The sequence below is a fragment of the Centruroides sculpturatus genome, unplaced genomic scaffold, assembly GCF_000671375.1.
Source record: "Centruroides sculpturatus isolate CEXI.00-Female unplaced genomic scaffold, Cexi_2.0 scaffold1445, whole genome shotgun sequence".
Classification (NCBI taxonomy): Eukaryota; Metazoa; Arthropoda; class Arachnida; order Scorpiones; family Buthidae; genus Centruroides; species Centruroides sculpturatus.
Genome location: NW_019385652.1, coordinates 149,763 through 164,540, shown reverse-complemented (window position 1 = coordinate 164,540; position 14,778 = coordinate 149,763). Strand labels below are relative to the sequence as shown.

At 33.1% G+C, this 14,778-nt stretch overlaps 1 protein-coding gene across 1 annotated transcript in view; it reads left to right on the top strand.

Annotated features, from left to right (window-relative positions):
* Positions 1–638: 638 nt before the first annotated feature.
* The window catches only part of LOC111640892 (F-box only protein 3-like), a 40,699-nt gene continuing 26,559 nt past the window's right edge, over positions 639–14,778 (top strand). Inside the window, exons 1-2 of the mRNA XM_023386976.1 lie at positions 639–851; positions 13,391–13,480. Of these exons, the coding sequence (XP_023242744.1) occupies positions 781–851; positions 13,391–13,480 (161 nt within the window). The 5' untranslated portion in view covers positions 639–780. The remainder of the gene's footprint in view (positions 852–13,390; positions 13,481–14,778) is intronic.

Genomic DNA, 14,778 nt, shown 5'->3' with positions numbered 1-14,778 from the left:
CGTATTTTATTATAAGAATTACAAAGTTATTCTCTCATTCTAAATCATTAACTCGTTCTCAAATGACTTCGAAATGTAAAATTATCATACGTCGGTATAACAGATTCCGAATACATTTTAACGGAAGATAGCGGTCCATTTCATTAATTACAGTTAATAATCGCTTTATTAATTTCATCACAATCTGACGCAGCTTCCATTTTGAATAATTTATTGGTTACTTCATCCTTTTCGATCAGTTCGTTTGTGACAATTGTTGCGATCATAATTTTAACTTTGTCCACCATTTTTCCTAGTTGTCTAACTAAGAATAATCGTTCAATGATGCTCAGAACATTCTTATCTCCGGCCACTAAGCCACTCACAACTTAGATGTTCTGCGTTACTGAACACGGCCCTGCTTATCACCACGTGTCTATAATGATTTTAAATAAATCCATTTATTTTTTATAACAAATTAAAATCTATATACTGTATACAATAAATAAATTACGCATATATGAAATGAATAATATAAAATCGATTTTAATTATAATTTACTAATAAAAAAAGTCGATTTAATTTTAATATTTACATAAGCAAATTAAACTCTTACGTAATTATAATTTTTTTCCACGAAGCGACATCTGGAGTCGACTTTTTTGTTTTTAAAATTTTTAAAATTAGAGAAGAAATGGATTACATTTGTTTTGAAATTGACGAATTTCGTATTTTTTGACACGGAAATTGTCATGTGGCGATTATAATATAATTCCACGAGAAAATAAGTTAACGTCAAAGATGCTTAATGACTTGCCCTTTGAGATTCTTCTCGATATCTTCACTTATTTGGATTATAAAGATCTGATTTGGTGAGAATTTATTTTATTAACTCGAATATATTATTTACGAAGTTGAATTAATTAATTGCAATTAAAATTATGTCTATCATTCTTACCGTTAATGCTCCGTATGGATGCATTGTTTTGTTACATACATTGCAGACCATCCCAGACCATGTTTATGTAAACAAATAGTAATGATTTTCAAGGATTTAAATTAGCTTTTCAAAAATCTTTGAAAAATTAGGTTAAAAAATGAGTCTGTATGTTGTTTGTTTATTAACAAGATGGATTCCTCTTTCAGTATTGTATAAATTCTGTAAAGAATATTCCTTTCATTACTGATTTTTTGATTAATGAAGTGCCATTTATGCTTGTTATTGACTGTTGTGTGCATTATATATGATGTTATGTAAGAAAAATGTAAATATAACAATTTGTCTCTAAATATTTTTTTTCTTTTCAAACAAAATTAATTAAATTTTTTTAATCAAATATTTGAAATTTTGATTTTCTGTAATGTAATTTCCTATTTCTGGCAAGATTTTCTCTTAAGTGCCTGTTAGGATTGTAGGCCATCCCTTGTGAGCCCCTGGCCTTTTTGCTCCTTTGTTGTTTTGGTTTGGGAAAAATAACATTAATTTATAGGGGTTTACGTCTAATTTTTTCTGTGGGTCTGGGGAAAAATCTGCTTCCTCTCTTGACAGACTGGCATGACCCTTCACAAGATATGACTCTTGGAATTTGCTTCCTACAGTGCCAAATGATTGCAAAAATTGATGAAAATTTCAAAATAAAAATAAAATTAAAACAATGTTTTACAATTAGTGTTTTTCTTGTTATGGAAAGGGAATAAATGTACTTTGATATTACATGTATTGCCAACATGTGGTTAAGTTGTTGCTGACATCTGTTTAATCTATAGGATTGATGCTGCATGGTGCACTGTAGCAAAATAAAATATGTATTAGCAAACTGTTGATGCTATTTTTTAAAGGTTTTTCTGAAGTTTTGAATGTGTCTGACTGAATCGGAGATGAAGAAAACTTTGGAGAAACATGGTTTTCTGCATTTTCCTATATTATACATGTCTCATAATGGATTGGTCTTAATTCGTGATTCCTGTTAGTTTTTCCTCATTTCACAATGGCTTCCAACTGTAGCAGGTGCCAATAGAGTCTGGCAGAGATAAAATCTTGCTATACTTCTTACATTATGCATGAAAAAATTATCATAAATAGTAATTCCAGGAACAAAATCTATTTTACATAATAAAAATAGATGCTCTTGGACTTATTTTATAAAACACATTTCTTTTTAATATAATTTTAATTAAGTATGCAGCAAATGTAATCACCTTTCATTTTAATTAATGTAACATCAAAAAAAATCTGATGTTTGTTAGGTTTTTCTCTTCAGACTTTGATGTTTGTGCTATTGGTTTGCTCTGTTCACTAACAAAGGTTATTGGAAATGCTTGTATTATTTTTATTTTTTAATTAAAATTTTTTGTACAAGGACTATAGTTTACATACTTTTGGTATACCAAAAGTGGAATATATCAATAGAACATTATTAAAATTAGTAAACCCAATTTCTAATAAGCCCAGTGTCATAAACTTCAAATAAATTCTTAGGAATATAATTTTAATTGCATAATATACAGAAATGGTTAACAAAAAAACATAACACATATATGTCTCATATAGTCATAATAGATGATGAATGATCATAAAATCAGTATGTACTGTATATCTATGAATTAAAGAGTATAAAACAGATATAAAAGACAAAAAGTCTATAAAGTTGGCTGTTTTAGAATAAAACATTGCTTCATTGGGAAGCTGCAGAATTTGTAGTGTTGCTAGTGAAAAAACCACCTTATTATTTCTTACAAATATGCAGATTTTACAGTCAGATGAACTCAGATTATAAGAAGCAGCACTTCTCTATTTACACTGACTACCAATCTGCCATCAATGTTATATACAATCACTTCCTCCAACCTGTTGCCAATGGCATCTACCATATTATTTCCAACTCCAACAACAGTTACTCTATCACCTGGGAAAAGGCACACATTGGAACCACTGATAACAAGCATGCTTATACACTGGCTGCCACTGATCTCAAGGTGGAGGAGACCTACAATAAAGTACCTCAGACATATCAAGCAGGTCTTGTGGGAGGATTTCTTGCTACAATGGCAATTTGAACGGGACCAAAAATACAACTCGACTGCCTACTGCTTCTTCCCCTCTATCAAGGATTTCTTCAATAACACCTGGCTTATACCAGACTTTTCTACCACTCAATTTTTCATTGGTGACAGCTGTTTTTTTTCAACTACCTCCAAAGATTCACCCTTCATGATAACGACCTTTGCACTGTCTGTGGTGTTCCTGATACTCCCCTCCCTTGCATCTTTTTCTGTCTCATGCTATCCATTTCTTGACACTTTTTGAGACACACAGTTTGTAACAAAATATATACTGAATAAAGAATGTGGATGCAACTATGCGCAGTTTAAAACAAAGACTCAAGGAATACAGGTATACAATCAATAAGAATCTTGACAGCTCTTTTCTAGCAGACAACATGTTCTAACATATGCAAGACAACAGGATGTCAATGTCCAATGGGATCAGGCAGCTATTATCAACACAATGACGAATAGACACACAGTGAAACAGCTTGAGAAATTGGAAATATACAAGGTGCACTTGAGAACTGGTTGTATAAACCACAGAAATGCAGATGCATTATCTACCGTTTGAAGGTTATTTTACAATAATTAATAATATTAAGGCGATGTTATGTATTGTATTTATACTTTTTCCTTATTTATGATATTTTATTTATCCATATTTAATCCACAAGGACATCTGTTAATTTTTATATTTATTCTATAATCATTTTATGTTCTTTCTATAACTGATGAAGATTGTTTCAAACAATATAATATAATAAAAACGTTTTCAATCGTTAAAACGATTGAAAACGTTTTTATTATATTATATTTTTGCTGGATTGACATGCACTTTTGGACAAAGGGAGATGTTGGCAATGTGAGTGCAATTACTTAATAGAAGACAAGAACATTTACTTCTACTTTAAACAGCTTATATCTTCCTACAACAAAGTCACAACAGTCCCTCAAGTCAGCTCCCGCTAGCTTTTGTTCTTTGTTACCATTATTATTCCTCAACTACAACAGTTTTGTAAATAATTTTATGTAAATACATGTTTGTTATATATTTTATACTTTATTTGTATTTTATCTCTCTTGTAACTCATTTTGTTTTACTATACGAGGGGGAGACCCAAAAAAAAAATCGAACTGAGAGCCCGCTGCCATTCGTAGATGTATTAGAGAGTTCTCCTGTTACATGGGGTTAGTAGAGACCTTCACGAAATAGCTGTGAAAACGGCGTCAGTTTGTAGGTTTATGTTTGAGCGTAGTGTTGTGTTTCTCTTACTGTTATTTTGTTCCACCTGCGAAATTCTGGGCATCCTTCAACATCTCGAAACGATGAAAACATTGAAAAAAATCTGCCAAAAAAGTGTTAAGATGTTTGCGAGATGATGTGCGAAGGAAACGCCTGGAAGTTTGGCAATCAGGTAACTTGTTCCTTCATCACAACAATGCCCTCACACATAGCCTTATGAGTGACTCACTATTTGGCCTCTCGGGGATGGCCTGTCATTCCCTACCCTCCGTATTCGCCAGACCTAGCCATGTGCGACTTTTTTCTGTTTCCGAGAATGAAGAAAAATCTAAAATGGAAGCGTTTTTATGATGTGGAGGTGGTAAAAATAGCTTCCCTAAGGGCACTGGATGATATCAAGGTTGAAGAGTTCCAGAGATGCTTCAAACAGTGGGGAAAAAGACTTCACAAGTGCATCACATCTAATGGAGAGTACTTTTGAGGTGACTGAAGAAATTTTGTAAAAAAGTTAATAAATAAAGTTTTTATACAAAAAATCTGGTTATTTTTTGATCCCCCACATATATGTACTGTACATTATTACTGTACAGTACATTGTACACGGAGTGGTATTTATATTTGTATGTTGTATTTCAGCAATATTTTAGATTTCAACTTTAGTATCAGTAGAATGTAAATGCCTTAAGTAAATATGTGTTGTGTGCTAATGTGTTCTACCATTTTGCACTCATCATCTGTATATAATGTGTACAAATGAGAGAGAGATGCCTGCGCTGGTTTGGCCACGTCTGACGATCAGCCCTGAATACAGTTGCCAACATTGCCTACCACCTAGAGGTGAACTGCTGCTGGCCATGTGGAAGACCAAAGCAACAATGGCAAGATGCTATCAATGCAGACCTAAGGACTCTGCACCTGAACCCAGACAATGCACTCGATTGAACAAAGTGGTGTTTGAAGATCTGAATAGTGGACCCTACATCTGTGGGAGAATGCTAAGAAGAAGAAATCTGTATATAATGTGTAAATTTTTGCATGTTTCTATATTTTGCACATGTATCCTCTCTTCAATATATTGTATTTCAAAAAACTGGATTCTTAATTATATAACACTCACCAAATAGACCATTACCAGTTCACAACTGAACTGAAAAATTCTTTCTACCTGAAGATGTCTATTACATATAGATGAAAACGTTCGTAGAAAGAATTTTTCAGTTGGGTTGTGAACTGGTAATGGTTTATTTGGTGAGTGTTATATATCCTCTCTTGTTACGATTATTTCTTATTGTATGCAATTTTCTGCACTTATATTTTATGTGATTCACCTATGTACTCTCTGCCAATCTATATTGTATCTGCTGCCTGGTAGTGCTATGTGGAACCAGGCAGCACCTTTTGTGCCAAATAAAATAGAAGAAAAGAAGTCAGATCTAGTCAACTTTTTGGTTACAAGCTTAAATTTGTTTGAGCTGCAATTTGAAACAAGTAAAATGCCAAAGCCATTTATTTTTGGGACAAGACTATACCTTGGAGACTCAGGGCTTGACTGCACACTGTTTTCTAAGGAAAAGAGAAAAATGAGCACACTCCAATGACAAAAAGTTGACACCAGTACTTGGGGTCCTGGCATAGATTATGGCAGGCTTCATTGCCTCCATGGTTACGACAGGTTGTGTTGTCATGGGCCTGTTCTTGGCTGCTGTAAGCGGGATCACTTCAGTGTTCATGGCGGGTCTTGTTCTCATTCTCCAGTCTTCTTTGGTATCATTAGTTTTGAGTGGAATCATACAAACTTCGCTGGCCTTGGCCATGGCTATGACCATGAGGTTGTCTGCGAGAAATTTTCAGTGAAATTAACCCATCCAATGTCTATTGCGTGTTGCCCTTGGTTGAATTTTTGTTGATGCCTAATGAAAATTTTCTGTGTTTAAAAAAATATTCATGGCTATTGTATCGTCTGAAATTACTTTTTTTTATTTTGCACAAACAAAATACAGTTTATCCTGATTATAATGATGAATGTAACGACAACCCTAATATAACGTCAAATTTTTATCAATCCTACGATTTTACTATACTAGGTAATGTTAAAAAAAACTTACNAATACTTTAAATTGTTATCTGCAATTATTATCTATTTATTTTCCATCGCTAAACAACAAAACAAAACTAAAACGAGAACGTAAACTACATTTTAAGTAATTATAAATGAAATCGCTGCGTTTAATCGCGTTACGACTTTGTTGTCGTGCGATACGCAACGCGCGACAGAAAAAAACAAAAATAAATTATATTTTGGAAGTTAGTTTTAATATAAAAAATTATAATAACTAGCGCAATCTAGTTTTAAAAACGTTCCAATGCTGAAAAAAGATATCTTGGGTCAATCGGTCAAGGTCAGCATGTTGCAACCAGAGATATGTCAGGAATAACACAGGACAGGCAAATGGGTTTTTTTCAAAGATTCATTTGTCAAAATTTGATTTTGCAACATTTGCATTTCAAACTTCCCAATGAGCAATGCATGTGCAAATCTCGTACTAGTGTCTGTTTGTAGAAAGAATGTCGCCATTTTGTATTTTATTTTGACTCTGTTCTGTCCCCTGAGTACCTACAAGTCTGATTTTTTTTCATGTGCACATGATTTGGGCACCTAATACTCTGTGCCAAATTGCAACTCCTGACATGTACTGTACTCCTTTATACCTCTAAGATATGGAGCCGTTGACAGCACTATGATTTTATAAACAACGCATAGTCTTGTCAAAAATTGTAGACCTATAAATTTCCACTGTCTGTCCTTCCTTAATCTTGAGAACAAAGTTATATAGGTGAAAGCCAAGATTAGATATGGAAAGATTAGCGGTAGGAGGCCCCAATTAAGTATATACAAACTTCCGATGCAAACTGGAAGTCACACTATTTCAATTTTAAAATTTTTCCCTGAAAGGATTTAGATAGATGACTCTTTTGCTAACAGGAAAAGTATGATGTACAGGGGCAAGACACTATTAACCCAGCGTGAGTGAGGTCAGGTATGTCATACCCGAGAAGATTTTAAACGCAGATTATTTAATGTTATTGTTGCCATGCAAATCCTGTTGTCACAGTAGCTGGAGGTAAAGGAGTGGGGGACGAGGCGCAGTGTTGAGTTTAGTGTTCCACTAAAGGTCAGTGGGAGATACACATGAGCAAAGGTGTCAGCGGGAGATACACATGAGCAAAGGTGGCTGAGGTACGTCACACCCGACCCCATAGTCGGTGTTACATTTTTGAATTGACAGTAAGTTTGAGTTATAGTTATTTATAGTATTTTTAGATTTATTTCTAGATTTCTCAAATGATAGTCTTCGCATTAAACAAAAAAACACATTTTCCAAGGGAAACTCGAAAAGTGATTACTGATCAACTGGGAGAACCTTCATTACCTGTTTCCAAAAAAATGGCTAATAAATATGTCAGGTGTGGTGAGTGTACTAAAAAACAGATAGGAAAACACAACATTGCTCTTCGAAGTGTGAGAAGCCAAAATATATGAAGCAGGCGATTTTTGTGTGTGGAGATTGTGCTGATTTGTAGGTGTAATGTTGGTGCTATGCAAATTGATCTCATAAGACCTTTTACTTTTTTTTTCTATTTTTATAATTGAAAGATACTATAGTTACAGTCGACCCCCCTATAACGTACGTTCCTATAACGACAATTCCTATAATGTAGCGAAAAAATTGTAGAAACTTTCGTATAAAATACCTCCTATAACGTCGTTTCGCGACAAGATTGATAGAGTCTGGACCAATAGTGGATGAGCAGCCGAACTACTTTCCTCCGACCCTGCGCCACGCTACGGAGCGGCTAAATTGAGTTTGCTATCGTCTGTTTAGTATTATATATAAATTATATATAAATTAGGTACTGTACATATAATTATATATTAATTATATATAAATTAGGTACTGTATATATAATTATATATTAACTTAATTTATTGTAACTTTATTATAATTATATATATGCTTTCTGCCGCCTGGCAACACGCTACGGAGATTTTAGGCTAGTAAGTTGAGTTTATTATCGTCTGTACAGTATGTAAATTAGGTACCGTAAGTCTAATACAGCACTAATTTTATACATTTCTTGTGAAAGAAACACTTCTTATTCAACGTCCATAAAAATTATTTATATTAATGATGTCTCCAAAGGTCAAGTTATTTTTCTGCCAAAAATTCGTTATCAGAAATTGCGGCCGTCGTTTCGTGTGCTGTTCCGCGATGAAAACCAGCTTTAAGCAACGGCGTAGTCGAACGGTACACACTCGGTAAGTAATCCTATAATTTTTTGTTTATAGCATAGTTTATACAGATTATTCCCAAAAAATTATACGTATTTTGGAAATGTTGAGTCGAATTAGTCTAGAATCGGTTAATTTTATAGAATAAATCCTTTCGAACAGCCTTAGTCCGTAAAGTTCCCACCTATCGGGCTGCGATTGGCTCATGTATATAATCATTCTTACAACGTAATTTTCGGTTAGCGTGGAACGTATCTAAGCGTTATAGGGGGGTCTACTGTATGTTGATTAACCAAAGAAGTTGTAATTTTGTTAGAATTTTATATGAAAAAATGTTAAACTACCAAAACTTGTACTTTTTCAAAGAAAATATAGACACTTTGTTATTTCAATTAAAAAAAATGCTTTTCAATCTTAAACATAATATTTTATTTACTCATCTTGTTGAATAGATACTATTCTTATTATCCCAAGTGAAAAAATACTTTATACACAATTATAGTATAAAAAAATTCAGCATCAAAGTTTCGGGTATATCCTACCCACCTAATAGCTGGTGTAACAATTTCTCACCTCATTCAAGCCGGGTTAATTTGAGGTGAAGAGTATATATTTAAAGTAAATAAATAAAAAATTATAATTAAAAATTGCAGCCTGGCATTGTGACAATGCCACAATAAATAATTACTTGTTTGTATTTATTTTTACTTTAATGTTACATAAATTTGAACTTTATTCTGTTTGTTTTGTTTAAGATTATATATGAATGGTATCTGAAACATTAGTGTCAGAATTTTAGTTTAAAGTTTTGTAATGTGGTCAAAGTGATTGAAAAAAAATTAAGGCCAGCTCTGTCTTGGGGTGCTGTTCTGTAAATAATAGCTGTCATAATTTGGTTATGTTGTATATACAGGTAATGTGCTAGAAAAAGTGATCATGCATGACAATGCTGCTATACAGACTAAAAGGACGACAAAGAATGAGACAGCAAGATGGATCAATTGAACATTTATGGAATGCTATTAAAACTTGAGATTTTGTATAGTAAGGTTTTGAGACAGAAAAATTTTGTTCCTAGTGTCACCAGGAATCAAATGATTCAGTGGAATGTAACTGAGGATGGTTTTATCATATTTAAATATGTCTGGAAGAGGAGATTGGACTGGTGGCTTGGGTAGTGTAACTGACAATTCATTTGCATGGTAAGTGGGAGTGTCAGGTTCAAGTCTCACTCCGGGTCGACCCTTTTCTTCCAGAATTTTCATAATGGTTTAATAAATACAAGTAACCCCCGTATAACACAGCACTTCTATAGCACGGATTCACTCTAACATGGTTAGAGAATTGGGAACATCCCCCGTATAACACGGTGGTTTTATAGCACGGGTTCACTCTAACATGGTTCAGGAATTGAGTAAAACCCTCATACAACATGAAATGTAATAAAGGGTGCGTTCTTTTATACTTCCGCATAACTCTGCATGAGCATTCTAATTGTTTTTGTGGCTACTTTGAATGCTCTTTCAACAATAATCCATTTAATGGTTAAATTTTACAATTGGGACCCTTCTTTTGCCTCTAAAAGCTCATTTTAGAATTATAGATTCTTCCATCATGATACTATCGATAGTGTGGGCGCTGCCATCTTTCTTTCGTTGTTGTTTATAAATGCCTCCTGTTGCAGAGCGACTGCTATTAACGAATGCACCCAAAAACTGTTACCAGTTGATAATGCTCATGCTGAGATCATCATATAGGATGAATAATCCTCTGGTAAAATTTACTGAAATAATAAATAAGTATGAAAACAAACCATGAAAAAACTATGAAACTATGAACCTATAAAACCTATGAAACTATGAACCTATAAGTATGAACCTATGAAAAAGAATGAATAATAAATCCGATTTAAATAAGGATTTAACACCTAACCCCCCCTTTTTGCACTAGTTCTTTGTTTCGTATAACGCGGATTTGCATAACACGGCAATTTTTTGGAAGTAACTCTCGTGTTATACGGGGTTACCTGTATTAATTTAATTATAATTATTAAATTTAATAGGAGATAGTGCCTGATGCCTTTCTCTAGTGACAAATTATTAAGTAATTAATTAAAATATAATTACAGAAAAGTAGCCTAATGTAATGCAGTAGTGGTTTGACTTTACAAATTTATTGGGTTTTGTGATGTTTATGGAATTTAACTTATTGGTTGGCTCTTTTCCAATTACATTTTTGTTATTATTGATACATCTTCAGGATAGTGTGTTTTAAAAATTTAAAAAAACTTTAGAATTAAGCAGTAAAATAATCTCAATATGTATAGTTTTTTTTCAAAATTAAAATTTAATATTGTAAAAATATTCAATGTATTTTGTTACATATTCGAAAGAAAATATTCTGTTGCTCATTCATTTTGTAGTGCTCTGCTACTATGGCTAATTACGAGGACTATTTTTTAAATAAGGTCCATTTTTTAATAAGAAGAAAAATACTATAAATATCATTAAAATATATTTTTTCCCATTTTCTACATTCTACTTTTATACTATTCTACATTTATCTACTTTTCTACATAATTTCCATTTTTGTTCAAACATTTGTCATACCACTCAAAAATTTTTTTAATTTCAACTTCAAAGAAATCTGCCACCTGCCGCCAGAAGACTTTGGGCCACGCCGCTTGTCTTGTATGGCACGGCGGAGTTTTGTCAAGGTCACGCAATAAGCATCAGAATTGATTGTTGTGCCTCTTGGCATAAAATCCACTAACAAAGACCCTTTCCTGTCCCAAACGACAGTTACTATGATCTTTTGTGCTGAAATTGAATAACAGATCGTATCTTACAGTTGGCGGGCGACTCAATTTTCTTAAACATTATAAACTTTTACAGTTCAGCACACAAACAGATGATATAACTGCAAATGGCATCTAAGCAAAGCATGCTGAAAGTGGATGCTCATGCACACTGCTGCAATCACATGTCATTCTCACTCTCATTCACAAACGGACCTTATTTAAAAAATAGCCCTCGTATTTGTATTAAATTCGTAAAATTATGTAAAATGAGTCTGTTTATTTAGGAAATTTGTATCAGTTTTTTTTTGTTAATTAAGTGCAGTGTTCTGTTGTGCGTTCCTTGTCACATTTTTGGGTCACGGCTGTTGTATCTGGTGATTGGCTATGAAGATGATCATGTGATTGGACAAGTTTCCGGATGGCAGAAGGTATAAAGCATGTGCCCCACATGGAGGAGCACCTTTTTTCTTTCCTGGAATCTCTGGATTAGACTGGACTCTCGAACCCCATTTGGACTGAAGGTGAGATAAAGATATAGTGATGATACAACGGGAGTGATAGGATTTTGGATTGCTGTGTGCAAAAATCAATCCAACTCCATCGAGTAGAGTTTCATTCCTATTACCAAATACTTTGTGTAAGAGCGTACTTAGGAATCTCTTTTACTCAGCTAGATGTTCATTTCGTTATTTCTGCGGTTATTTTCTGTTAATCAAACAAAGTGATGACCACGTGTTGGATGACAAAGAGCATCGATCTCAGATCAGAAATTGTACAAAAGAGGATGCTTAATCAGCCTGATATACCAGTTTGTAAATAATTGTATATATTAGAAATAATCGCGTAACAGTAGTAGTAATGTTGACTTAATATTACCTATGTAAGTAGAGGATAATATCATGACCACTGTATAGCTGATAAGAATGCCAGTTGTAATTTGATTAAGCTGAATTGTTATTTTGTTTCTTCCTTCATTAATATAAAATATTTGTTTCATTAATATGTCTCTTTCAATTGTGAAGTCCTCATTTCGTCATCCCACAAAAGACAAAATATATTTTGATATATCTAAGTCAATACAAATTAAATGAGTATTAAATGAGTACTAATAATTGATTAAATAATCAATTATTAGTACTCATTTAATAATAGTTGTAAACTTTACATCAATTTATATGTTAATAACTGTAGTGCTTCGCGACTATTTTCCTTTTTTGTTGTTTTGGTTTTTCTCTCACCCCTTTTCATTTTTGTTCGTGGTGCCACCTGTCCCCAGTTCACCATATATTGGCAGCCGGATTTGCTGGTTGTTGTCATGTGAGGAGGATATCCGCTGTGTAGGATATATAAGGCTGTGACCCATGTGGAGGAGTACCTTTCTTCCATATTGTTCATGACTACGATGTTCTGGCCATGTGTGTGAGATCAAGGTGCTGAGCGTTGGAGACAAGATAGCAGAAATCAGTTTGCATGTAAACAAGGATAGTGTGGCAGCAAATAACAACTTGTCCAAGAGAAAGAAGACTGGCTGAAGATTCATAGGTGCAGATTAGTTCTTCTTCAAATGTTTGTAAGTGGCGTAAGATTGTCGTGAGTAATTTTGTTAATATCTTCCATTGTTACGCATCATTCGCCGTCCCACGTTGTCACGTGTCATGAGCCCCCAAAGCTGAGGAAGGAAAGAGAGGAAAGGTGTAAACATATATAGTGTTTGCGTATACCACTTGGATACAACACGTTATTGTCAATAGTTCGTGTCTTATGTAATTATCTCATTTGTACCCTAATAAAAGTTAATTAAATACTTAGTTATTGTTGAGCTGACTTTTTTTTTTTTTTTTTTTGTGAAGACCTGTTTTACAGGGAACTCTACACAACTCTGAAAGCATAACAAAAATAAAGAATTAAGTAATTAACTTAAATGACATTTTAAATTCACTTTTTTTCATTGAATCTTAAAAATAATTTATTCAGAAAATTGGTTTTGTTACTTTAGATTAAACTATATTTATTCATTTATAACTTGCAGTTGTGGGCAGTTGAACAGAAGATTAAGAGAAGCCAGTAATCATGATAGTCCTTGGAGATTACAATGCAAAAAGTATTGGCTTCAAACAGAGTAAGAAGTTTCTATTGTATACATTATTTACTTGTTTACAATGCAATTTTATTGTAGTATAAAAGGTCAGTCAAAATTTAATGAATTGAATGCAGAATAACTGCTATGTAGACTATATTTAATATCTCAATGATAGTTATTGAAAAAATTCAAGCATTTGTCCAGTTGTGGGACAAGATTGTTTATGGCATGAGTACAAATTAGTTTGTTCTTAGAATCATTGTCACACAGCAGCTTTTACCTCCTCATCAAATATTGATCATGCAACAAATGCTGAAGTCCCCAAAGATATGTAAATTGCATCTTGACATGTCAGAGCTATATAGAATAAGATCTAGGATTTCCCATTTAATTTGGCAGAGCATATCTTGTATCACAGTTGTTGTGTGGCCTGGCATTATCAGTAGGGATAGCACCAGCTGTCAATAAATTTGGTGTTGTGATTTGATTGATTACCGTAGATTTTGTAGTGTCACTTGTTATCTCTCGGCCTTAGTAGTTGCACACCATCCAAGAAATTGATAAAGAAGAGGCCATAATGATCAAAGAATGATCAAACCAATACCGAATCATGCAGGAAAGTTTACAAGAAACTTTCCTGCATGATTCTATGTCGATTTGAACTTTCTTCATGGTGGTAATCTTACAGAAAGCAGCAGTAAAGAATAAAATGGAAAAATACCCTGTTTCCATTGTCTACTTCTGTCAGTTGCTTGAAGTGATTATACCATGTTTTGTCACAGGTGACAATTACAAAGATGAATGCCCTCTAAATGCATCAACATTTTATTTTTTTCTTATTGTATAGTTGATGCATCAAGTTATTGGCTAATGTTCTTTTGTTACATAAAGATATGTATACATGCTTTCTTATTGTGTCATGTTTTTCTGGTGTATAAGAGTATTCAGCTTGTTACATTTTGACTGACTCCTATAGGTTAGATATTTAAATAGAAATAAGTGTTTGTAATTTATTTATTTTATGATAGTGATTTATATAAGTTCATTTAATAACAGAGCAATAAAAAATTTAATTTCTTCTATTGCTTCAATAATGTTTAACAGTTTGAATAGAAGCAAACTTTGTACAGAAAAACAAATTGATATAGATAAATTAAGACATTTGTTACCAGAAAAATCCAAAATTTTGAAAGAGTAATGTTTTACATAACTTATTACAAGGCATCAAAGTTCAAACCATGATACTTCATAAAAAGTTATAGCATCTGAGTGGTAAATTAATTTAAGAACCCTCTGTCTAAGTTTGTTTATATGTCCAAAGACAAACATTTTCTACT